Below are 26,311 nucleotides of genomic sequence, written 5' to 3'. Positions count from 1 at the left end.
AATAAATCTTAACTATTTTTTTTACTATATTTAATGATATTATTTTTAAAATAGTCTTCATTTAATTCAAAATTCTATTCATAGTAAGCTTTTCTGTTTAATATCAAATTTGAATGAATAATAGTAAAAAAAAATCTTTGAATTTAAATTAACAAAACTAAATGAAGTTAATTATTTTTCTTAAAAGTAACAAAAAAGTATTTTATAAAAAAAAATTAAATTAAGCGGAGTATAAAAGGTACCTCAACTCATTATGAAATATAAAATCACATAAACAAAATCCACCCTAATCAATACCAAAGATAATCACCGAATTGTAATATTTATCATCTAGTAACCATATAAAAAAAGATAAAAACAACCAAAGTAATTATTATAATATAAAACGCGAACCATGTATAAAGTAGAAGTAAACAAGTGTGAATGATAACATGCACCTTTACAAACTAAACCAAAAGTCCAACAAGGTGAGTAGCCACTATAGGAGCAGGCCAAAAATACCGGGAATTCCATACCAAACCAATTTAGTTAATTAACCTTATCAACAAAACTAAATATTTTGAATTGAAATTAATAAAACTAAATGAAGTTAATTAATTTTCATAATTAATGTATAAATTAGATAAACTTTCTTATAAATCAAGTATAGTATAATAACATTAAAAAATTAGAAATAAAGTTAAAAACTTAATTAAGTATAGTTATGGGTTCATTAATTAATCACCCAATATCATCACTCTAATTAACTCACCATTGACTCTAAAGTCTATTCCAATAACGCCATATGCATGATATGTCTCTCCATCCTTTCCACTCTATTTTTTTTTTCATTTATATCATTGTACAATATTTTAAATTTGACAACTAATAATTGATTTTCACTTATCCAACATTATTTTGTCGGTCCAAAAATCAATCTCAAAAAGATCATGTTAACTCTATAGTGCATCTCCATAAGTGCATGCAGAATCGAGTTATTTTCTTCGTCCTTAACTTAATTAACCATTGAAGAAGAAGAAGATGGAAGAAGAAAGCCTTTCGATGATCTCAACGGTGGTGCCTGCGACCCATCAAAGCGACGAAAACGGCGTGTGCCAGCTCAGCTCCATGGACCTCCTCATGAAGCTCCACTACATCAGAGCCGTTTATTTCTTCACCAGCGACGCGGCCCAAGGCCTCTCCATGGCGGACCTCAAGAAGCCCATGTTCCTCCTCCTGGACCAGGCCACGCGAGCGATATCGGGTCGGGTCAGGATTTCCGAATCGGGTCGAGCATTCGTAAAGTGCAACGACGCTGGCGTGCGCATCGCTGAGTCACGCCGCGACCGCACCCTTCAGGAATGGTTCCAACAACACGGGTGCTCCCTCGAAGGCCTTGTACACGATCACGTCCTTGGTGGACCTGACCTTGGCTTCTCTCCTTTGGCTGTTGTCAAGGTAACTCTTGTTAAATCTATTCTCATTTTACAAACCAATATTTTTTATTTTTTATTGAGTAAAAAGACTATTTGCAAAATATTTCACCCATTTTGCTTTTTTTCTAAATCTCTTTTCGATCTCAATTTTATTTTATAATTTTTTTTTTATTTTTATAAAATAATATCCATCTCTTTCATCCATCTCACAATTTTATTGCTTTATAATTATTGATCTTGGTTGGGCATGTCTCTGAGACCCTTTTTGTGGTTTGTCACTTTTTATTTTTTCTTTCCCTTGTTTTGGGTTGTGACCATTTTTTTTTCTTTTCACCTTTTGTGGTTTGATTCACGGGTTAACTACTTTCCTCTTTGGTGGATTTCCATATAAGGTGCCTAACTAAATGCCTCCACATATTAAGATAACTGACACTAACGTCGGTTTTATTCCTTAAATTTAGGCATGTGTTAGTTGTGTACGATACAAAGTGTCTATCGTAATGCCTTGTGGTTTTGATGGACCTGGTTTGCATGTCCTACACCTTTTATGGCTCTGATCATTAATGGCAAAAGACGACGATGACAAAAAGAATTCCTAACCTCGTTAAACTGTTCCGGTTAATTAATAGTAGCTTGTATATCGCCATCAATCTCCACGAAAGATCTATGAAATCAATGAACCGCATTATCGCCTACTCCTATATAGAGAAAGAAAGAATTGAAGAAAGAATTTAGGTAAATTCTATTAATTGTTAAATCAATAGTAAGGTTTATTGGAAATAATTAAATTTGGAAATAATCAGTTTTGTGTGACAAATTTTAACTTATGAAAAAAAATTAATAACACTATTTCCCTATGTATCATGGTATATGCAACTAATTAGTGCTTTATCTTGGGGTATTATGTTTTGTATAGTTCACTTGGTTTAAATGTGGAGGGTTGTGTGTGGGACTCAGCTGGTCCCATATCCTGGGAGACGCATTTTCAGCCTTCGACTTCATCACCAAGTGGAGTCAAATACTCGCAGGTCAAACTCACACTCACACTCACACTCACGCGCCACCAAAACCGAAACCCCTTCCCACGCCAATTCATAAACAAACCCAATCCCCACCACACAACAATGATCCCATTTCCGTTAAAATGACCACGACCGCAGGGGAATTCTGGCTCCCCACAAACCACGCCAAAATCGCCACCCACTCGTTCCACGTCACTTCCAAACAACTCAACCGTTTAGTAACAACATCCACGTGTCACCAAAACGACGCCGCGGAAACCTCGTACTTCGGAACCCTCTCCGCGCTGGTGTGGAAACACGTGGCCCGCATCAGGGGAGAGTCCGAGCCCAGGGCCGTGACGATTTTTACACGTGGCGGCGAGGGATTGGAGGTGAGCGCGGTGGAAGCGAGCTTCGTGGTTGCGACATCCGACGTGGCGGATTTGGCGAGGGTGATTGGGGCGGAGAGGAGGGTTGATGACGTGGCAAAGTTGGTGGAAGAGAGCGGAGGGAAAGGGGATTTTGTGGTGTACGGAGCGAATTTGACGTTGGTGGATTTGGAGAATGGTGGTGACGTGTATGGGGTGGTGCTGAATGGACACAAACCGGTGTTGGCGAATTGTTGCATCCATGGGGTGGGTGATGACGGTGTCGTTTTGGTGCTTCCGGCGCCGGAGGGTTTCACTGGTGGAAGAATGGTCACGGTTTCTCTGCCTGATAAGGAGCTTCTACAGCTGAAAGATAATCTGAGAGATGAATGGGGAATTGAGTCGCTTTCATTTTCATGATATGTGGATTTTATTTTTTTGCATTTCCTTGGGATTCTGTTTGATGTGTGACTTGTGTAAAAGAATTAAATTATAGTTATTCAAATTTTAAGAGTTTATTTTTTCTTATCAACTTAATTACATTAACTTTTAAATTGTATCTTTTCCATTATAGACTAATCTTATTATATAATAATGCATGTAGTTGTTTTACATGTGTTACATAGTGGATGCACGCTAAAAGTTTTATTTTCTAATCAACATTTCAACCTTGCTCCCACCTAAGTTTGGTTGAATCCAACATAAAAAAGGACACTAACATTTGTTTGGTTGAATAAATGTTTGAAAAATAAAATGGTATTTAAATTATTTGATTCAAGAGAAAAATAAAAATAAAATCAAAATTTGCTCAATTTAAATAGAAGAGAAAACAAATTGAAATAAAGGTAAATTTACTATTATATAATATATTATTGTTAAAATAGATTTCATCACATATATGTAAATAAATTGAATTGGTTTGTGAAAACAAAATATTTCATGTCATTTGATTTTGTCTAAAATTTATCGAAATAATTTGACTCATTATGAGTTGAATTGGGTAGTAACTATTTTTTTTATAATTAGTAAGATGATAAATGCTAAATTCAATACTATATATATTGTTATTAGTGACTATTTTAGGGTTAATATTTTATCCATATTAAGTTTTTTTTTAATAATTAGTAAGATGATAAATGCTAAATTCAATACTCTTTATTTTATTTGTATTTTATGTATTGTATTACTGTATTTTATGGTACAAACAGAAACCTATATTTTCTTATTTTAATTTACAGTGATTAAAATTGTTCCACTCATTAACTTATTACAAAAGAAATAATTTATTTTAATAATTTTTATTTTTCCATTTTAAAAAAATTATTGGTATATAAATTGGCTTATTTGTCTTGTAGCAACTTGCTACGAGCCAGGTTAAACTTGAAAATTTTAGCCTAATGTCAAAGTGGCTTGGTTTGTCTTAATCCAAAAATGTGTTGGTGTTATTTGACAACCTTATTATTGATGCTTTAATTGTGCCTCAACTTTAATTTTCAGAAAATATATATTATAATTGATTGAACTATGGCCTAATCAATTAGGCATTTTCTACGGTAAAGACGTGTATCAAGTGGTTTATAGGTGAATAATTAGAAGAAATTTGTTTTTTTTATTATCTGATTTTGAATTATATTTTTATTTTTTATTAAAAATTTTAAAAAATAAGTAATGACCTTTATACCCACCCTCATCTCTTCCCCTCTCTCTCTTCCTTCACCTGTTTGTTTTCATCTTTCTTCCAACCCACCATTTCTTACTCTCTCACCTTTGTCACCATTTTTGTCGGAATCCTAATCTCTGCCATTGTTAAGAAAAGAAAGACAAATGTTTTTGCCAGACCAGATTTCGTTTTCCCACGAGGTTTCGTGCATGGTGTTACCATGCTAAGAGAAGCTTTTCATCAACTAGTTTAGTTCTAAAGCATTCTATGATGAAATTAAAAATTCAAATCTCAAAACACAACATTTAGATTCACAATAAAATAGGAACTTGAGGCCACAGGAATATTTCATGCTCCTCCCTTTTCTTTTTGTTCTTCTTTCCACCAAACATGGTTTCAAATGCTAAAGACAAATGAATATGACGATTTGGCTAAAGGAGTTGTGCGACGGTGGTGTTTTGCTTAAGATACACAAAGAGCAAAAAGGACATTCACTTTAATAGATTAATTTTAATATAATGTATATAAAAAAACAATTATTTAATCTGATCCATTCATATAATTTTTAATTGATCTAACGATATTTAGTTCATGGTACATTGGTGAATTATTCTATTAAATCACAATATTATATATATATATATATATATATATATATATATATATATATATATATATATATATATATATATATATATATATATAGATACCTTATCAACCAGTGAACCACCTAACTAAAGGGTCCATCATAGAATTCGCAAATCAATTATGCATCGTCTAGGGGCTTTTCAAGCCAAATTTGCCTTAGATGCCGAACAATAGAAATCGAACAAAAACAAAGTGAGACGCCACATATTTGGCAAGTGAGAGTTGCCAAAACTGTCATATGGAGTAGGTTTGAACCTGGTGCACTTAGCACAACAAACAAACAAAAAAAAAAAAAAACCACGTTGCTACTAGGGATGCTAATGGGTTTGTGGGGGTGAGTAACATGGTATTTGTTCTCGTATCATTGAATAAAAATTTGTCTCGTACTCTCATAAATATTCGTTAAGCAAATACATTACAAATTTTATAAATATTTATGGATATTCATGAATATATATGAATTTTAAAAAAATATTATAAATAACTTTAAATTTATATTTAATATAAAATATATTAAAATATTAAAGACAAACAATTGACATTAATTTTTTTGAACTTACAATTAATGTTAAAATAATATAAAAATAAGATAAAATATGAATACTTAAATAACTTTATTTAATCAGTATTTGCATATATGAATACTACCATACTTGTCCTTGTCTCGTTTATAAACAAATAGAAAAATACTTGTACTCATTAGTCGTGAGTATTTATTTAGACTACCAATTTATTACTCAAAATGGATTTTATCTGCAGATACCTATGAGTACGAATTTTTTTGTCACCCCTAATTGTTAAGTCCCACATGAATATGATAAGTGAAACATTTTTCCATATATTTCCCCTTAATCTAATGAAAAAATACAAAAAGATTGAGACTCACCATTTTTATTATTATCTCCACTCTCACCATTTTCTTCGCATTAAATAACCAACTATTATGATAGTAAGTCTACTAGTACCATTAGAGTCACCACGTGTGAGGTATTAATTGCTTTGGTGTTTGTTGGGTCATCAAGGTTTTGTCCTTGAAAAAATACCTTGTTAAGTTAAGGAGGGAGGTATTGAGATTTTGTAACAAGTACACCAAGTTTGCTATAGTATAGAAAATGGGTACAGGTTGTTGATCCACAAGGACTTAGTAGGTATTTTGTACTTTCTATTATCCTAATTAAAACTTTGAAAAGAAAGATATACATTGACTATAAACTTATTATTGTGCATTTCAATATTGAATTTGTAAAGGAAATAACAAGTAAAAGCAAGTGTAACATTGTAAATAATAAAATATCATATATATATATATATATATATATATATATATAAATCAAAAAGATTACATAAGAGTTTGATGGGTTACATTCAATCTAACAAAAGAGTGGACTAGGTACTCATGATAATGAGAGTCATCTCCAAATACAAAGAAAATGTAAAAGAAGATGAAGAAGAACCCATAATCCTCATCCTTAGATGACTCTCAAGTTTCATTATCCTGAGCTCTATTTTTGCTTTGTCTTGCTATGTCTGATGATGCTTGTTTTCTCTCTCCTCTTGCTTTAAATAGGTTCAACAAATAAAATGGAGTATGCATGAGATTAATCCACTCATTACTTTCCAAACGACTAAGGGATTGATGAATTCTTCAAGGTGAAAGAAGCTCCATCAACTGAGCTCTTGAATGAAGTTTAGTGAAAAACACATAGAAGGGGGGTTGAATATGTGTGTACGAAGGATTTTAAAACGTTTTCGCACAGGTGCTACTTTACGTTAGAAAATAATGTTTTAGATGCGTAAGGAAAGTGCAAGATTGATTAAAAGGAATTGTGCGTTTGAAGATCTATCGTCTGTTCGAAAATGGTTTTCTCAGTCACACAAATATAAGTTCATCTAAATATTATTTAGAAAATAGATAGTAGTAGATGAAGTTTTTCAAAGTGATGAGTCAATATGAGTAAAACTGCGTTTCTAAGTTAAATAACAGTGTAAAGAGTTTTTATACTGGTTCACTCGTTCTGAGCTACGTCCAGTCTCCTTCAACTGAAGGGTTCCACTAATCACCACGAATTACAAGTATTCTCAACCACTTCTTGTTCATCAACCTCACTTGCTGACGTTAGTATTCTTAAACCACTTCTGGTTGCTCAAGTATTCTTAACCACTCCTGCTTCGTCAACTTCACTCGCTGACGCTAGTATTCTTAAACCACTTCTGGTTCTACAAGTATTCTTTTGCTAGCCTCTTCAGGCTTTGCAGACGATAGATGTTTTGAGTGTGTATATGACTCTCATAGAGAGGATAAACTGGTTTCTACACTCACTAAGGTTTTCAACCTTAGTTTTACAAGAATGTGTTTAGAGTGTCTATGTAACTCTCACAGAGAGGATAAACTGATTTCTACACTCACTAAGATAAGCTATCTTAGTTTTACACGAATATTCAACTTTTTCACACGAAGAGAGGTAAGGTTGTTTTGACGCTTGGTTTGACTTATTGCTTGTTTCTCTTCTATTTCTTTTCTTTTCAGGTCTTGATATTTATAACCTTGTGATAGATCTACCCGTTATTTGAATTTGAATGTGTCCGTTGAGGCGAAGCTTTCTGTTGGTGCAGATAAGCGTTCGTTCATGGCTACATATATCTTTTTCATTTAATGCGTTTAATTTTGCATTAATTGCTTTGCTTGCTTAATCTGTCTCACGTGAAGTCCTTTGCATGATTTGTCTCCTTTTATTTCTGACTTCAATCATGCCCTAGGTATATTTGTCCTTTTTTCGTCATTATAGCTACGGAGGCGTTGCCTTTTTGAAAAGTAGGTGTACTTGTCCTAACACACGCAACTTTGACTTGTGAATTCACACTTTTGCATTTTTCTTCTTTCTTTTCATATCTTTGATAATTCCGTGCATTTTTCTTATAACTGGAGATGATGTATGATCTTCCTTATTGTGACTAGTGGATTCTAGACGCTTTTCATCGTGCTTCTTTTGCATCTGGAAAATTGAGTCTCCGTCTAAGGTTTAGACTTTGACTTTTTCATCTCGTCTGATCAGTCTTGAGTATGAATAATTCTTATTCCGTTTGGAATGCTTCTTCGTCTTGGATTATCCAATGACTGATGATTGTTTTATTTGCTTGAATGTGTATGGTTAACCCTTGAGCTTCGTCTGATGTTTGTTTGGTGCTTGAGTCAACTTTGTCTTGGGTCTTGCTTAATTTGTTCTTGTTACTGATTTCTTCTATTATACTCTGGATTGTTCTTGGCATATCTTGGTTTGATGTTCATTATCGACTGATACGCAAGCCATGATCCTTCTATTATTTGGCTTGTTTTGTCGGATCCTTGTTTTGCTTGACCCTGCTTCATGCTTTAGCTTTCCATGCTCTTATACATATCTGAAACACTACTACACAGATTAGTAATAACAATATGTATTATATTTGTCATGTTCAAAACTTTTATAGGAATTGCTTCGTCTGACTTAACATTGAAGATTTGTTGAGCCATTGGGAATCAAAATTTTCACCCCTCTTTAGACCAAATATGCTGAACCCTTTCCAAGTGACTAAATGAATTTGAGAAATCTTAGGGTCTTGGGACTTCATCAAATCTGTATGAAAAACAAGGGTTCATAAGTTGAAAAATCATAAAATCTTCATATACTACCTTATTTATCCATTGTTTTGATTCTTATAATATTTAAGGGGTTAAAAACATGTTTTTCTTTTTAAAACTAGTTCGGTAAGTGTTAAAAGAGTTAAATTATTTAAGTAAAAATGACTTATCAAGAGGGTACCCTTATAGCCTTGATTCCTAAGAGATGTGAGATTTTTAGAAATATTAACTTGGACCCCTTCTTCTAGGGCTAATATTTCAGTTATAAGTTGACTGATATTGTTAGGATCATCGCATATGGGGTATTGTCCATTTTTAGCCCTCATTGACCCGTTATATATGATTTTATATTTGAAAAGACTCTTTCGCGAATTAAGGAGATAATGTATTTATAAATTACTCTTACCCTCAATGTTTAAGTGATGTGCATTAAAAACTATTAAAAATGTGGTCTTTAGTTGATGTCATTAAATTGATTCAAAACTAATAATTTAGTTTTAAAACAAATAGGAAAGATTTGAATTCTAAAATATAGAAGAATTTTAGATAATAAGTGAGTTCTGACTATATAGTTTTTAGCGGAGAAATTTGTAAGGAGATTATTCTACATGTAATAATATATATAAATAAATTCACCATCTAGAGATAAAAAAAAAAGTTGGTACTATTAAAAACAAAAATATAGGGCAAAAAATCTAACAATATACATATGAGAATGGTAGGTGAAAGATGAAAACAAAAAAGTGAATTAGAGAACAATTATGGACTAACAAAAAGTTCATGAAATCTTTATAAAAAAATCAAATAAAAATAATAAAAAACACATAATTAATATTAAAAATTATTAAAATCGTGGTGTCTTAATTGACTTCATTAAATTTATTCAAAAATAATAATATAGTTTTAAATCAAATAGAAAATGTTTGAATTATGAAAGGCCAAAAAATTTTAAAAAATAAGCGGATCTACACGATATAGTTTTTAGCAGATTTTTTTTTAATTAGAATATTCTATCTTTAATAATAATAATAATAATAATAATAATAATAATAATAATAATAATAATAATAATAATAATAATAATAATAATAATAATAATATAGATATAGATTCACTATCTACTGTTAACATAAAAAAAATGAACAAAAGATTTGGTACTATAAATACAAAAATAAAAGGAAAAAAACTAATAAAGCACATAATAGAGTAGTAGGTGAAGGAAGAGAACAAAAAGTAAATTAGACAGTAATTATGAAAACAAAAGACTCATAAAATCTATAAATAAAATTCAAATAAAAGTCATTAAAAAACACATAATTAATATTAAAAATTATTAAAAACATGGTGTCTTTAATTGACATCATTAAATTTATTCAAAATTAATAATTTAGTTTTAAAACAAATAAGAAAGTACACCATAGAGTTTCTAGTGATTTTTTTTAAGAAGACTATTTTATCTTTAATAATATATAAATATAAATATAGATATAAATTCACCATCTACATATAACAAAAAAAATTGATACTATAAATACAAAAATAAAAGGCGAAAAAACTAATAAAGTATATAATAAAATAGTAGGGAAAGGAGGAGAAAAAAAGTGAAGTAAAGAATAATTATAGTCTAAAAAAAGGCTCAAAAAACTATGAAAAATTCAAATAAAAGTCATAAAAAGTACATAGTTGATATTAAAAATTATTGAAAAGTGGTGTCTTTAATTAGTGTCATTAAATTTATTCAAAACTAACAATTTAATTTTAAAACAATTGGGAAAGTTTTGAATTCTAAAAAAGTAGAAGAATTTTAAAAAAAATTTATATAAGTGATTCAAATTATATAATTTTGGGGAGAAAATTTTTAAATAGACTATTTTACTCTTAATAATATGTAGATTGATATAATATAATATATATGTTAAATTACCTTTTACTTTTTTTTTATTTATTTAATTGATTCAATTAATGTTTTTATAATTAAAATATCAAATTTAGTTCCTTAATTAATTTTAAAATTAATGCAATTGAGTCGTTTTGATGCAATTAAAAGTAATAGTGTTAACTCTTGTCATGTGTACAAGATTTAACTTTGTTGGTCTCAATTAAATAAAAATATCAGTTTGAGTCATTCTTTAAAATTAAGAAATCAAATTAAAAATTTTATTAATAATGAAAACAAATCGAACGTCTTAAATAAAAAAAATGAAAAAAATAAGGTAGCATATATATACAAATAAAAAATTAATAAGGAAACCATAGCTATTCGTTATTCGACCTTTGTGGATTTGCATAGAGCATATACAAGTAATATTTATAATTAAAAATATAAAATATTTTATATAATAAATATTAATTTTTTTTATAATAAATTTGCTAGTTAACTTTTATCCTTTAATTCTTGATGGATATCTGTAAATATACTTAAAATATGAAATTAACAGAAAATTTCTATTAACAAAGAAAATAATTAAAACGCACCAGTTTCGCTCTCTCTCCGTCGAGTAAGAGGAGTGCACTACGCATTCGGAATTCGAGCTTCGTTCAGTTCCGACTGTTTGTTTGACTTTGACTCCATGGCTTCGAATTCCGTGCTTGTGCGATCCGGGTGTAGGAATTTGGATCCTTTATTCAATTTGGATCCTCTGCTCAATATTCTCTCTCTAATCTTTCTCCTTTAACGTTAATAGTCATTAGATATATTTAATAGCTCAAATTTAATTATTTAAAAAATTATATTAATTATAAGATTAAATTTAAACTATTAAATATATCTAATGACTATTAATGTTACAGAAAAAAGGCTGGAGAGAGAATATTGCAAGAGAGGATCCAAATTCTCGTTTATTACTATCTTCTTTCTCCAACAACATTAATAATTAATTATTGGATATATTTAATAATTTAAATTTAATTTTATAAAAATTATTTAAAAAATTATATTAATTATAAAATTAAATTTAAATTATTAAATATATCTAATAATTATTAATGTTACTGAAATAGATTAAAGAGAAAAAATTGCTTCAGAAAATCCAAATTACGGGTGTAGCGTTGGATGATTAAGGGTCATCGTATTCTCATGGACGGACTAAGGTTAAAAAGTAAGACTAGGAGTGATTCATTAGGAATCTTTCTGTATAAACATCCCACAAAACACTTTGAATAATGGAAAAGATAGAAAGAAAAAAATAAAATTAGTTTTTCTATTATGTGAGTTAAAAAAACTTTTGGAGAAGCTATCATGACAGAAATTTTTATAAATTAACTTAGATATAAATTAATTATATTTTGCCTTCTTATTTTTTCTCTTTAGATTATGTAATAACGGTATTTCTATTTTATGTCTTTGCATTTTCACATTAGAACCCTTTGCAAACACTTATAAGATTCATCATGTAAGAGAATAACATACTTCTTATTATTTTTATACTCCATAATTTTTATGAACAAATCTAGAAAAATATCAAAATTTATAATGCAATTCAAAATTTTCTATCATAAGTAGTTTTTCTTTTTCTTACTTTCTTTACTTGGTTTTTATGTATTAAAATCTCTTTAATTAATTCTTTACAATTTTCTAGGCTTTCACAATTTTCTCCATAAAAATCAATTTTTTTTGAAGATGCGTAAAAATGACTCTTGGTGAGAGAGAGATTACACTTCTAAAAATCAACTTAACTTCTATAACCTCTGTTTTCAATTTTTTAATACCAAAATTATCCTTAATGAAGTGAGAAGGAAGATAATTAATTTTAATAACTTTAAATTAATTTGTAATGGCTCTTAATATATTTTAACTCTAACAACCATCACATAATCATCACATTAGACATATTTTCATTAAAAGTCATTCCTTAATTACGTGAGTCATTATTAGATTAAATAACATTTTTCTACTTGACTCATGTGATGATTTAAAGATTCAACATTAAAACTACAAGAGTGTATCACACGTTAAAATTACAAGTCACCATCTTTAATTAAATTAAAATAATTGAATCATGGTCGTTGCAAGTTATCTTAACATGGTTCCTTCCATGTATCACAAATTATTTAATTTAACTCAACTTTAATTAATACTACAAGACATGTCTATATCATCCTTTTTGAGACGTATTTTATCATCTCACCAAAATAATAATGTATTAATGTGAATGATAAAATAAACAAAAACAACTATAATTAAATTCACAAGTGTCGTATAATACGAGCATTATAACTATAATGTATATATATACATCCATAACACGCATTCTTTCACCATGACCAATAAATGTTTTAGGTGATAAATCTTTAGTCAACAGATCTATTATCATTAATTTTGTATCAATATGCTCAATATACATTTTATCTTCCTGTATTTCTTCTTTAATTGACAAAAACTTTAAATTCAAATGTTTTGTTCCTTTAAAGTATTTTCCATTCTTAGAAAAGAAGACAATTGCAAAGTTATCATAATAAGATGTACCTAATGTAGACTTTCTTGAGTCCACATATCCAACATAGTTTGAATCCGAATAACCAATCACTTCAAAATGATTTGACCTCCTATATGTGAGCATGTAATCCTTTGTGCCTTGTAAATACCTAAGAACTTTCTTTGTAACTTTCAAGTGATCTATTCCATAATTACTTTGATATAGGCCCAACATTCCTACGACAAAGCTTATATTCGATCAAGTACATGTTTGGGCATACATCAAGCTCCCAACAATTGATGTATAAGGGATAGACTCCATTTCCTTTCGTTCCTTGTCATTTCTAGGACATTGCATTTGACTAAACTTATCCCCTTTTGAATTGGAACAATCCTTGAAGAGTACTTATCTATTATGAATTTTTCTAACAACTTATTGATATATCATTTATGAGACAATCCCAACACTCGTTGTGATCTATCACGAAATATTTTTATTCCTATCACATAAGATGGTCTCACCCACCATATCCTTCATTTCAAAGTTATTACAGAGATATTTCTTTATATCATGTTACATAACAACATTATTAGTAGAAAACAAAATGTCATTACCATATAAGACTAAAATTACAAATTTGCTCCCACTAACCTTTATATAGATACATTGATCAATAGTGTTCTCTATAAAATCAAATGACATAATGATATTATTAAATTTAAGATACCATCGTCTGAAAACCTATTTTAGTCTATATATTGACTTCTTTAATTTACACACCATATTTTCTTTTCTTATAAAAACATACTGTTTCTGTTCATTTATATAAACTCTTCCTTTAAGTCACCATTTAGAAAAGTGGTCTTTACATCCATTTGGTGAAACTCTAAATCCTAATGAGTCACCAAAACCAACACAATTCTCAAAAAGTCCTTCTTAGAAATCGGAGAAAAGACTTCTTTATAATCAATTCCATCATTTTGAGTGAAATCTTTGGCAATAAGTCTAATTTTATACTTTTCAATATTGTTTTTTGAGTCATGTTTGGTCTTAAAGATCCATTTACAATCAACTCATTTTGAACCTTTAGACAATTCTATATCTCATACTTCATTGTCATCCATTGATTTCAACTCTTTTTTCATTGTATTAAACAACTTTTCAAAATTGTTACTTTCTATGACTTGTCTAAATGAGACTGGATTTTCATCAATGTTCAATTCACATTCATGTTTTGTTATGGTTGTAATTAGAAAAATTTCATCTAATCCAACTTACCATATCACTTTGAAAGCAATACCACAAGAAAATGGATGCTGGTGGTCTCAAATAGAAAATGACTCCCTGCAATTACATTTTCATAGTTGGCTAATTACGGCATTTTCTAATTTTAGCTAGAAAATCATTATGTCCATATTTCCTAAAGGGGCTTGATGGTTGCCCCAATTTAAAAAGGATTTAATTGTTTTCCTTAGAGTATTTTTTGTGTATACCTACATTCAATCATTTGTGTTATATAACAACTAATTTTATTTGTTCTTCCTATTTTTATTATAGGCTATGGCGGAGGAGATCAAGGCAAGGTATGAAAAAGCTGCTGTCAAAGTTGTTGATCTGGTAAGTTGGACAAGATGAAATTTTGGCAATCCCTCTGTTATGGTTGTAGTTAGAAAAATTGCTACTATTTTAAATGTTTTTGTTTGAGAGAGTTTCAGAAAGTCTTCCCAAATAGCAACTTGTAAAACTATTCTATAGGAACTCAAAATGGTAAAATGTAGCTTATTGGATGCGGCTCCGGTACTTAAGTATTTGATGTATATAAATTGAATTAGGATGACTATGCAATGGATGATGATCAGTATGAGGAGAGGCCGAAGAAAGAGTCGCTTGCATTTTTCATGTTGGTAACGTAAGAATTATGCATAAGGGATGAAAGTCATTTAGTTCTTTTAAAAACTATGCTGTATTTGATGCATGGTAGATATGGGAGATGGAGAGCCAACCGACAATGCCGCAAGATTCTACAAATGGGTCCACTGAGGTTTGTAGTCATTCTTCTAAGACAGTCTTAAATTTAAGGGAAAATTACATTCATCTTCTCTGAAGTAAGTTGAAATGGCACACACATTTCTAAATTTTAAAAATCACTTCTTTTTTATTTATTTTTTGGTAAAGATAGGAAAGATTACAAAGATGGTCGCAAAAAGAATTGAACCTAGGTCCTCATGCTTCTAACTACCCCAAGTCCCCAACCCCTTCTCACCCAATCACTTCCTTTAAAATAATGTCATTAGTTAAAGTGAAAGAAAAAAAAAAGATAATTTATATTTTTCTAATTATATATGTACTTATTTTTTGTTTCTAAATTATGTACCATGTTATGTTTTTTTATATGAAAATTTTCATCATTTTTTAATTTTGAAAATAATAATTTTTTAGTTCGTCATTTGAAATTATTTCTCGAAGTTGATTTATTTTTTAAATCATAACATATATGATATTTCAAAAATTGTTCATACTTGTATTAATAATTTATTTTCTTTTAATAATATGCAAATGATGTTATCTTATATAAGGATTTGTATATGTCACTTAAATAAATAAATAAATAAGGGAGATTAGTGTTAACGTGTTTCATTTAAAAATTTCCCAAGAGAGATTAGTGCAATTTTCCCTAAATATGATGTCTTTATTTCTCTCAAATAGTTCTACTTAAAAGGATTAAGTTTTTGGGGCCATAATTAAAGATGAGCGTGGCATTTGGCTTCAACAGCTCACATTTTGTGTTTTTGGCTTAGGTAACAGGCAATATGAACATTTTAATAAGGTAAAATTCAGATGATTTTAATTTTATTTATTTGACAAAAACAATTTGTCATCTGATTATGTTCTTCTGAAACAGATAGGTCAAGTAGTTGATGAAGAACTTAGTGAGCAAGGTCTGTTATCTCATCATCTATATTTTCTTGTGATCTCATAAATATCAAATTGGTATATATGCTCCTTTTGGTTGCACGATGCCACAAATATTATTCCTGGGCACAGATAAAGAACTTGATATGTTTATTCATCACTGTCTTTTGTTGTGAAGATTTTTGTTTTGCTCCATTTTGCTCCTTACCAAAATCCATTTATTTACTTGTGCATTTTTGTTTTGTTTGCTTAGCATGGGATGATGCTTTAATATGTTACATTGAAAGCTTTTAGTATGTCAGTATGCCATACTAGACATATGATTGATGGAATTCTATTTTGATGGAGAAATATTTGTTGAAACTTGCAGAAAATACTATCATATTTGTTTGTAAATCTTATTATGCATATTGTCTTCCAGATTTATCACGGCCACTAGCCAGCCTTCACTTATTATGATTTTGCTTGGCAAGTATAATCCTGTCATGCACAAGATTCTCTGGGGAAGGTATAAAAATAGTATGAAATATGGTAGGTGGCCACTGCTTTTTTCCATTTAAAATGTTTCAAATTTGCTTTTCCTCTCCAGGAAGGAACCTCTGTGGCCTGAGTTGGATCAGTTGCTTCGAGATGAGGATGACGTAAATATTGTCTCTACTCCTTATAAGGCCGCTATTCCTGAATATAGAGTGGTTATTCATGATTCCATTGTCACATCTTGCAATGATAATCACTTAAATGTGGCATTTGGGAATGCTGTGTTTGATATTCACCATCCTTGAAGGTATTTGAAGTTGTGCTGATTTATGGTCATCATTATTGTTTACTAAACAGGCTACAATGAAACTGTTGGATCTTTTCTTGAAGGGTTAATGTTGCTGTTCAAAGAGAACTTCACAAACCTGAGTCTGACCGCTCTTGCATACATGTGGAGTTTGACATATCAGGGACTGGCATAGTGTAATTTGGAATGTGTTTTCTGTCCAGGAATAAGCTTATTTTTTTGGTAACCAAGGAGACAATTAACAGGACGAGGCCCCAACAAGAATAAAGAACAATATCAACAGACAATTACTATTCAATTTTATCTTGTATGATTTTTAATAATTTTTTGCGAAATATATTTGAGAATTTAGAGTATTGTGGTGACAATTTAGCTCTAGTTGGATAAAGATGTGGGGTGGAAGTTTTTCTGATTTCTATAAGGGTTTTAAAATGTTATCCTAGCATTATTTTTCATGGTGTGAATATTGTAAAAGAGCAGTTTATTAAAACTGACTCTCGGGTAGTTAAGAAATATTTTTGTATAATGATTAGTTTTTTACATTTCTGTAACAACTGTCTCATATTCATTTACGTTATCTGATAGTGGTAGCTATAAATATATTCAATCACATAGTAACATTTTAAGCTGAAACACATTTTCTCAGAGTCAATAATACAAATGATAAGTGCTATGATTTCATTAAGTTTATGGCCTAGTTTGAAGCACTTATATCAATTTTCCTTGCTTTAGACTTTGTTTTTAACTCAAAACGTATCTAAATTGTTAGGTGATCACATTTTGTTTTTGAATCATGTTTTTAGATAACTTACAAGTATTTGGTTGTTGTTTTGTAGTTTAGGAGAAAGCTAGGAAAGAAGGAAGGAAGTCAAGCACAAAGTGGTGAATTTGAAGTTGAAGGAATTTTTGGTTAAGTTCCCAGGCTAAGCCCCAGATCCACGCTTAGCCTCAGCATGGCAGAGAATCCCTGGAACAGAATTTTGATTCCCACGCTGAGCGTGGAACTGAGGCTTAGCGTGGATTGTGCTGACATGTCATTATTCACATAAGACAAAAACTTTTATGACCTAAAAGTGGGATTTTCGAAGAGAGAAGTAAGGAGGATCATTCTTGGACTTTGTGTGGCGGCTGGAGAGCTCTGGAACCTTCAAGATCAAGCTTCTTCCTTTCTTCATCATTTGTAGAGTTCTACACGTCTATGTGTAGCTAAACTCACCCTTGTTGGGGTTTGATGTAACTAAATCCATTCTCATGTGTAAACTCTAAGCTATCAATCTAAGTTGTTATTGCTCTTTTTCTGTGCATAATGCTTGTTATGGCTTGATCACCCTTAACTTGAACTTAAGGTTTTCAAGAGATTGAGAAATGATTTTAAACCTTTGACTTGAAATAGAGCAGCTAATGGTGCTTATTGCTAGAGATAGAGTAAATGCCATTGGTCTTTCTTAAGCTCTTGTTTTTAAAGCTGGTTTCTAGGTTAAACTATGCAAGAGATTGATAGTTTAAGCTAGTAACTTAGATGCCAACTTGTAAGAGATTAGGGTTGGTTACTTTTGAGAATGATTGATAAATTCTGAATAATAACTATTGTGAACTTAGTGATAAGCATGAGAGGAAGGTTTAGTGAAGTCAAACCCCAACAATTTATTAATATTGCATTAGAATCAAGTTTTGCACTCGAAGTGTTTACCAAAATACCAAAAAGAATTGTTATTGTTTGTTTACATTATTTACTGCAGCAAATCAAAATCTTATTGCTTTTTGGTAGCTTAGTTAGTACAACAAGTGAAATTGCAAAATGTTGCGCAAGTCCTTTGGGAGACGATACTCATACTTTCATTGAACTACGTATACGATTTGGTACACTTGTCAAACGAGATAACAACAAACAAATAATTTATAGGTAGTGTGCACTTTAGGCTATTGTGTTTGAAAGGGTTGTAATCTTATTATCTGATTTAAAGTGATATTTCCTTGATTTATTGTATAGTTCCCTTGGATAGTTTGATCCTAATCCATAAATTTTAGGGGTTGATTCAGAGTTCAAACAGTTTTATATAAATATGTTAAACAAATCATTCGTAAAACAAAATATTCTTAGTTTCAACTGTTAACAATTAAGTAACCAAGTGGATGATTGTCTGATCATTCTCAGAGATGAAACTGGTGATCATGTGGGTGTCTGCTGAAAGCTGTGATGAAACTGTTGAAGAAGCTGGAAAAAAAGTTGGGTCAGGATTTAGATTTGTTGTTTTCTCTTCACACTGATAATGAGGATGGTACTCCTCTAGGAGGTTCTCTGCCACCTCCTTTCATTGGCCTTTGCACACTGCGCTTTGCTTTAGCACGTTATGTAGATCTCTCGAACTCCCCACACAAGGTTTTTATATGATTCACTGACAGTGCTTTCCAATTCTTTTTCTTATTATGTAGTATACAATTAGTTTTACTTGCTATAACCGTGTTTCAATAGAGATTTTTTTATTGTTATTTTTAAGTAAAGGAAGAAAAAGTTAGTTGTGCTTCTCTTTCAGGCTGCTTTGGTTGCTCTGGCTGCACATACTTCGGAACCTAGTGAAGCAGATAGATTAAAGTTCCTCTCATCTCCTCAAGGGAAGGTTGAAAAAATTGCTAAGAGTTATACGGTTTCTGTTTTCAAGTTGAGACTATTCTGTCTTTGAAAATTTTGGTTTTCCAGGACGAATGCTCCAAATGGGTGGTTGGAAGTCAGAGAAGTCTCCTTGAGGTAATGGCTGAGTTCCCATCAGCAAAACCACCCTTAGGTGTTTTTTTGGCTGCAGTAGCTCCTCACATACAACCTCGTTATTATTCTATTTCATCCTCACCTAGGTGATTAACTTGTACTATCTATAAAATATGCGAACAAAGTTTTATTAGAGGAGTGGCCACAAAATAACATTGCTTAGTTTTGATTTTCTAGATTTGCCCCAAAAAGGGTACATGTAACTTGTGCCTTGGTGTGAAGTCCAACTCCTACTGGAAGAATCCACAAAGGAGTATGTTCAACCTGGATGAAGGTAGCAACTTTTGATGGATTCACCTTGTGCTATCAATTTTTTGTTCCCACATCTTGGTCCCTTTTTTCTTCTTTGTTGTGTGAGCTTCCCCCCTCCCGAGAGTATGCATTTACCAATCAAGCTTTGTTACATCTAACCTGAATCTCCCTCATAAATGTTCAGAATGCTATTCCCTTGGAGAAAAGCTGTGATTAGTTGGGCTCCTGTTTTTATCAGAACATCAAACTTCAAGTTACCAGCTGATCATTCCATTCCTACTATCATGGTTGGTCCTGGTACTGGCTTGGCACCCTTCAGGGGATTTTTACAGTCATGTGAAAATTTCAGTGTTTTGTAGTTTAACATTAATATTTATGGAAATCAGATTGCTAGCTATTGCACAACGCCACAACATTAGCTGAAAATGGGGAATTTCGGAGTGGAGGTGTAGAATAGAAAGGGAAGGATAGGAAGGAAACATTGGAATCAAATAGATGAGTATGCAAAATCAACCACATGAGTTAAAATGCTAAAATACGAAATGCACAATTTAAGTGCTTGTTTGGGAATAGATTGTTTCCAATAAACAATCGCTCATTTTTCAAGAACTGTTTAAAAATTTTGGCAAGAATAAGCAATATTTCTTTAAATGAAATTGAACCAAATACACAGTTACACACTAATTTCTAGATTCCCAAAAAAGTTCTTGAATAACATTACTGTTGAATTCATGAATTTACGGTTTACTTTCACGTTTTAAACGTAAAAAATCACATTTAACGTAAAGTTACACATTAGCTTCCACGTTAAACGTGATTTTTCACGTTGAAAACAAACACGTACTTAATTTATGGTAAAATTCTGGTTCTTTTTAATTCTTGCAATATCTTTGATTTAACCAGGAAAGACTAGCCCTCATAGTGGATGGCGCTCGACTAGGTCCTGCATTACTCTTCTTTGGATGTAGGAAACGATAAATGGTAAAACATTTGGTTGGTGGACTTTTAATCCATATGGAGTTTTAGAATGATCTGGGATTTTCCTACTATTTTTGGTTTATAGGATTTTATTTATGAGGATGAGCTAAAGCATTTTGTGGAACAAGGTGCTCTGTCAGAGTTGATAGTTGCATTCTCGAGAGAGGGACCTGAAAAGGAGTATTCTCAACACAAGATGATGGATAAAGTAAGTGTCATTACAGCCTAGTAGACAACAAATGCACTATGGATAAATTTTTTACTGCATTAATTTTCTGTGTGCAGGCAGCAAATCTGTGGAATTTGATTTCTTAGAGCATCTACAATGAAGCAACTCCCAACCACTTTAAATGGGTCCCACTGTGCCACGTCACTCATAAGCAACTCATACTACATTTTTACAATTTTTGCTCCAATGAGAATTGCTTATAAACACTCTTACTTTTTACAACTCATACTACACTTTTTTTGACACCTCACACTACACTTTATGATAAACTTTTATAAAATTAATTATTATGAATAATATATAAATATGAATAATTAACAAATTAAAAATTATAATAATAAAAATAAATTTATTGATAAAAAGAAATACCAAAAATTACAATAATAAAAAAAATTACATAATAAAGAGAAATTACATAATAAAAAGAAATACCAAAAGTTACAATAGTCTAATTTGCATAAATTAAAATTACAATAATATTTAATCTCCTAATTTGCGCCTAATAAAATTACAAGCCAATTCATGATCTTTGAGCTGCTTCTCAGTCATTCCAGATGTGTCCTTCATGAGAATTTCATACATTGCACTAAAGTTAGCTGCTTCCTTCGCTTCAGCCAATTTCTTTACTGCAACACTTCTTTCTAACATTGCTTTTGTCATGTTCTCCAACTCCTCTTTGTTGGAAGATGTTTCGCCAACCTTTCCTTTACTTTTTCTCTTCGCTGCTTTTTGACCTATTGGACGAGACATTGGTGTTGTTGGGTCATATTCTTCACAATCATTAGCTGCATCTGTGTTAGAAGACGTTGAGTATTGCCCAGATTTTGAAATCTTTGATCGTTTGGAAGAGCTCTCCATTGATTCCGATTTCCATTTTGGCTCATCTCTTAATAATAGCCATGCATGCTCAAAATTAAATTTTTCACCTACATCTTGCGAGTAAATTTTATATGCATTTGCCATGATGTCTTTTTCTGAGTTGCCGCTTTTTTTTTTATCACGAGCTTGTTTATAACATCCGACAAATAATTGAACAGCTTTATTCATTCGAAACCAACGACTTTTTAACTGACCTGGATTTCTTACTGGAAATTGATTGCGATTGTTGTTGTAATTCTCCTTGATTCTAATCCAGAAACTATTTCCAGTTTGATCAACTCCAACAATTGGATCCTTCGAAATGTTGAGCCATGATTGAATAAGTAAATTATCCTCTTCAACAGAAAAACTTACACGTGATTTTTTTTGAGTAGATATTTCTTCTCCTTGTTGCCTTCCAACATCAAGTGTGATGTTCTCTAGCCCTACTTGAGACTCGGATACGGAACCAATTGGTGAATCTGTTTCGGAAAAATTTGAAGGCCTAAAAATTATATTGGGATTGGTTGGTATCGGTGGTGGATACATAAAAAAATGAGGATTTGGAAAATTATTATTGGTTGAATGTGGTGGTGGTGGTGGATACATAAAAAAATGGGGATTTGGAGAATTATCATTGGTTGAATGTGGTGGTGGTGGTGGGTATGTAAAAAATTGAGGATTTTGAGAATTTTCATCGGAAGGGATTGGAGGTGGTGGTTGGTTTTGTAAAAAATTAAAATAACTTTGAAAATTAAATTGATTGGGATCCATGTGGTAGAATATAAAAAAAATTACAAATGAAAAAAAATAATAATTTTTTTTGGATGCCAATAGTAAACGTGAATAATAAACGTGAATAGTAATTTTTTGAAATAAATTGTAAACTTGGATAATGAAATGCAAATTAACAGAACAATAACTGCAAATGAACTACACAATGTGAAAAATAGACTGCAAATGAACTACTGAATGTGAAAAATAGAGTGGAAATGAATTGAAAATTAGACATCAATTTATACATAAGTGTGCAACGGCTCTTTAACGTCTCTCCAACGGCTCTTTCAACGTCTCCAACGTCTCAATTTTCTTATTTTCGTTTATGAACGTCTCTCCCTCCCTCACTCTCTCGTCACTCACTCCCCCTCCCTCACTCTCTCATGAACGTCTCTCCCTCCCTCACTCTCTCTTCACTCCCTCTCCCTCCCTCACTCTCTCGTCACTCACTCTCCCTCCCTCACTCTCCCGTCACTCACTCTCTACACTCTCCCGTCACTCACTCTCCCTTCACTCTTTCTTCACGGGTCGCGCATGGGGGACGGTGGCTGCTAGCGGTCGCACATGGGGGGCGGTGGCTGCTGGCGGTCGCGCACGGGGGGCGGTGGGGTTCTGGCGGTCGCGCACAGGGTCATGGCTTCTTGCGCGCGGGTCGGAGGGGGCGGGGCGGAGGGGGTCGCTCACGGGGACGGTGGCTTCTGGCCCGCGGGGCAAAGGGGTGGTGCACGGGGGCGGTGGCTTTGCCGCGCACGGGGGCTGTGGCTTTTGCCGCGCACGGGGGCTGTGGCTTTTGCCGCGCACGGGGGCTGTGGGGTTTGGCCGGTTGCCGCGCACGGGGGGCGGAGGGGTTTGGCCGGTTGCCGCGCACGGGGGCGGAGGGGTTTGGCCAGTGACTCTCGAACGGCCATTGACGTGGCGTTGCCAAACCTCCCACACGAAGGAACAGCGTGAAGGACGTGAAAATTGTTTTTTCTGTTTTTGTTTCTCAGAATATTTTGGTCCACGTAGATAAATTTGAACCAATCAAATTGCTTTTGTCAGTGATAAGAGCTGTTGCTTGTACAAGCAATTCAGAAAAAAATTTAAGAAATCTATCTGCCACGTAAGACAGGTCCAATGGGGGTTTGTTATAAGGTACGGTGCTTAACAATAAGAAACCCTTCAAGCACCCTCCGTTGGAGGTGCTCTTAGGGAGGTTATCTTTATATCTGTGGTGATGCCATGGGCATGGCGAAGAGTATTGTGACTATCATTATTATTATTATCAATAATAAAAATGTGATGAATAGTGATGATAATAATAATAATTATTATTATTATAATTATAATATTAAATAATTTTTTAATTTAAATTATTTATTTTTATTTAAGGATTGATATGGATATTTTTAATATAATATAAGGACATTCTTATTTGATATGTTTTTTATGTATTATCTGTGTCGGGGTGCTGAGCTCGAGTTTGGTATTCAAGTGTCGCACGATATCGAATAGATGTTATGTGATATCGGTCAAAATAAAAGTTCATCGCCTATTAGACCGCGATCAATTTTAGGCTCAGATCAACCTTATTCTCGCCCAAGAGAAAAATTCTAATTCACATCAAGGTACGTGTACTATATATGAGACGTTTATTCTATCAAAGACTAACTTTAATATCGGAGTTGCAGGTACCACCCCACCAACGACTGAGATACCTAGTAAAGGAGGCTCACCAATCTTACCTGACAGATCGTCCCTCTTAATCTAGGTAAGAACAATGTTGATTTCTAAAAGTAATGAATAGTTGGTTTGCGGTGAATTTATCATTAATTTGTACTCATAATGATTTTCTATCACCAAACTAGACACTATTAATTTGGTGAAACTTTTCATTAGCCAGTTAACTAGTTAACGTTAAACCAATCATACTTAAAATCGGGACTTAAGTATAATGTATTATATGTATGTTGTATTTCATTAGCATCTAGTTATTCCACTGTTATACTTCTATTGTCCTATAGTCGATGATGTTTGGTTTGAAAGTTTATGAATGATAATTACAAATTAAAAAAAGTCGGGTGGGTTAGGGGTTGGGTCTAGGGTGGATAAATCATTAATTAGAAAATCAAATTAAAATAACGCGGATCAGGTTTAATATATATATATATATATATATATATATATATATATAAATAATGGTACTTTAATATTTTATTTAAAAATAGTTATATTGAACGCTTATCACTAAATTAAAATTATATATAATTTTTTTTAATAAATTATATATAGTTAATGATTAAAATATAATTTTTTTTAGCATCTTCATCCGTGAATCAATCATGAATTCCTTACCTTATTAAATCTCGTTATAATAAAAAATGTCATCCAATATCAGACTTTGTTTTGTGTTTTTTTTTTTAATTTGTATTAATAGATTAATTAAACATTTATTAAGTATTTGGACTCTCTTCTAATGACTTGAAACTATTCCTTCCAGCTAATGTTATAGGGGTTCAGTTTCTAAGGGTATTATTCTTTATCTTTTGGTTTATTCCTCTTCATTTACCAAAAATTAAGTATTTATTGATTTTTTTTATTATGTAAGTATATCATGTTATTTTTGTATTGAAAAATAAAAATAAAATATTTTTATGTAAATTGAAACTATTTCCATAATTCATCTTAAAAAACCTATATTGAAATAAGAGTTTAATGAATATGGATTATTTGTTTGCATAAAAGATTTTACATTCTCAACAAATAATAAAACTATTTTGATGTAATTTTTAGAATGAATATTATGAGAGTTAACAAACTTTTCATACATATGATTGAATAACAATTCTGTAGTACACTTTTATGTTCATATGAAAAAACTATTTTTATAATGTAAAAATATATAGTAAAAAAAATGACTTATACGTATCAGAAGCTATTTTTATAAATTCACTTAAATATTTATTTGGGTTCACATAGCAAGTTAGCTACATTCTTCATTAGTGAATGTTATAGGTACAATTGTCAAAATTTATTATTAGTAAAATTTTATTAAAAATTAAAAAACTAAAAATATTTTGCTAGCAACACCTTTTTAAACATTTTTTATTAGTTAAAATTTTATAAAAATAAAAAAAGTGAGAAGCTCACATTTTATTTAACAAATTTTATTTTGTAATTTTATAGTTCTTAATAAATTTTAACAAATAATAAAAAGTGTTAGAATAAATATATTGTTAATATTCATTGATTAATTATGAATAATGATACATAGGCATCATAATATTATATTTTTTAAAATGGGTTGTCATGGCATGAGAAGTAGGTCATGACAAGGTCTGTCCAATTTTCACATGTATCCTGAATTTGTTAACCACTCATTGACTTGTTGAGGAGGGTAGGGTTGATCTATTTTATTTTATTTTTTATTTTATATGTATCTTATAATAATAATAATAATAATAATAATAATAATAATAATAATAATAATAATAATAGTATAAACAATGAAATCAAACAAGTTAGCAGTTTTTTGACTTAAATTTCATTAATTGAATCTAATTTGTGGAGCCTAACCAAATTATTCTTATTCTTTTCTAACTTCCAATTAAAAAGGCTCAAACTTGACATAGGTAGACCAATAATTCTTCCAAC

At 31.3% G+C, this 26,311-nt stretch overlaps 2 protein-coding genes and 1 pseudogene across 4 annotated transcripts; 2 read left to right on the top strand and 1 right to left on the bottom strand.

Annotated features, from left to right (window-relative positions):
- The first annotated feature begins 697 nt into the window (after positions 1-697).
- On the top strand, positions 698-16,374 carry LOC109814991 (protein ECERIFERUM 2). 2 transcript variants are annotated; one of them, XM_083063315.1, is made up of 6 exons: positions 698-1,437; positions 14,681-14,740; positions 14,956-15,032; positions 15,105-15,164; positions 15,922-15,950; positions 16,026-16,374. In XM_083063315.1, the coding sequence occupies exons 1-5, from the start codon at positions 1,021-1,023 to the stop codon at positions 15,923-15,925; spliced, it is 618 nt and encodes a 205-aa protein (XP_082919441.1). In that variant the 5' UTR covers positions 698-1,020; the 3' UTR covers positions 15,926-15,950; positions 16,026-16,374. The 2 variants fall into 2 exon arrangements, with proteins under 2 accessions (XP_082919441.1, XP_020235135.2); XM_020379546.3 differs by lacking the exons at positions 14,681-14,740; positions 14,956-15,032; positions 15,105-15,164; positions 15,922-15,950; positions 16,026-16,374 and adding an exon at positions 2,332-3,316 and having other exon boundaries at positions 719-1,437.
- Positions 15,966-20,690, top strand: LOC109814992 (NADPH--cytochrome P450 reductase-like; annotated as a pseudogene). Its single transcript, XR_014429533.1, has 9 exons — positions 15,966-16,062; positions 16,458-16,544; positions 16,626-16,820; positions 16,904-16,996; positions 18,976-19,200; positions 19,355-19,438; positions 19,519-19,670; positions 19,762-19,858; positions 20,021-20,690. The product of XR_014429533.1 is annotated as an NADPH--cytochrome P450 reductase-like (transcript).
- A 522-nt stretch (positions 20,691-21,212) lies between these two features.
- LOC145951661 (uncharacterized) lies at positions 21,213-22,745 on the bottom strand. Its single transcript, XM_083063316.1, has one exon. It carries the CDS (start codon positions 22,673-22,675, stop codon positions 21,524-21,526), a length of 1,152 nt encoding a protein of 383 aa, XP_082919442.1. The 5' UTR covers positions 22,676-22,745; the 3' UTR covers positions 21,213-21,523.
- Between the last annotated feature and the right edge of the window lie 3,566 nt (positions 22,746-26,311).

Source organism: Cajanus cajan, chromosome 9 (genome assembly GCF_000230855.2).
Source record: "Cajanus cajan strain Asha chromosome 9, NIPB_CcT2T_4, whole genome shotgun sequence".
NCBI classification, from domain to species: Eukaryota; Viridiplantae; Streptophyta; class Magnoliopsida; order Fabales; family Fabaceae; genus Cajanus; species Cajanus cajan.
Note: the sequence above shows the minus strand (reverse complement) of the source record. Positions and strands in the feature narration are given on the sequence as shown.

Bases quoted from the DNA above. Each gene is read 5' to 3' on its own strand.
- LOC109814991 (XM_020379546.3), top strand. From the start codon at position 1,021: ATGGAAGAAGAAAGCCTTTCGATGATCTCAACGGTGGTGCCTGCGACC. The intron at 1,438-2,331 runs GTAACTCTTGTT...TGTTTTGTATAG, and splicing joins CTCCTTTGGCTGTTGTCAAG to TTCACTTGGTTTAAATGTGG.
- LOC145951661 (XM_083063316.1), bottom strand. From the start codon at position 22,675: ATGGATCCCAATCAATTTAATTTTCAAAGTTATTTTAATTTTTTACAA.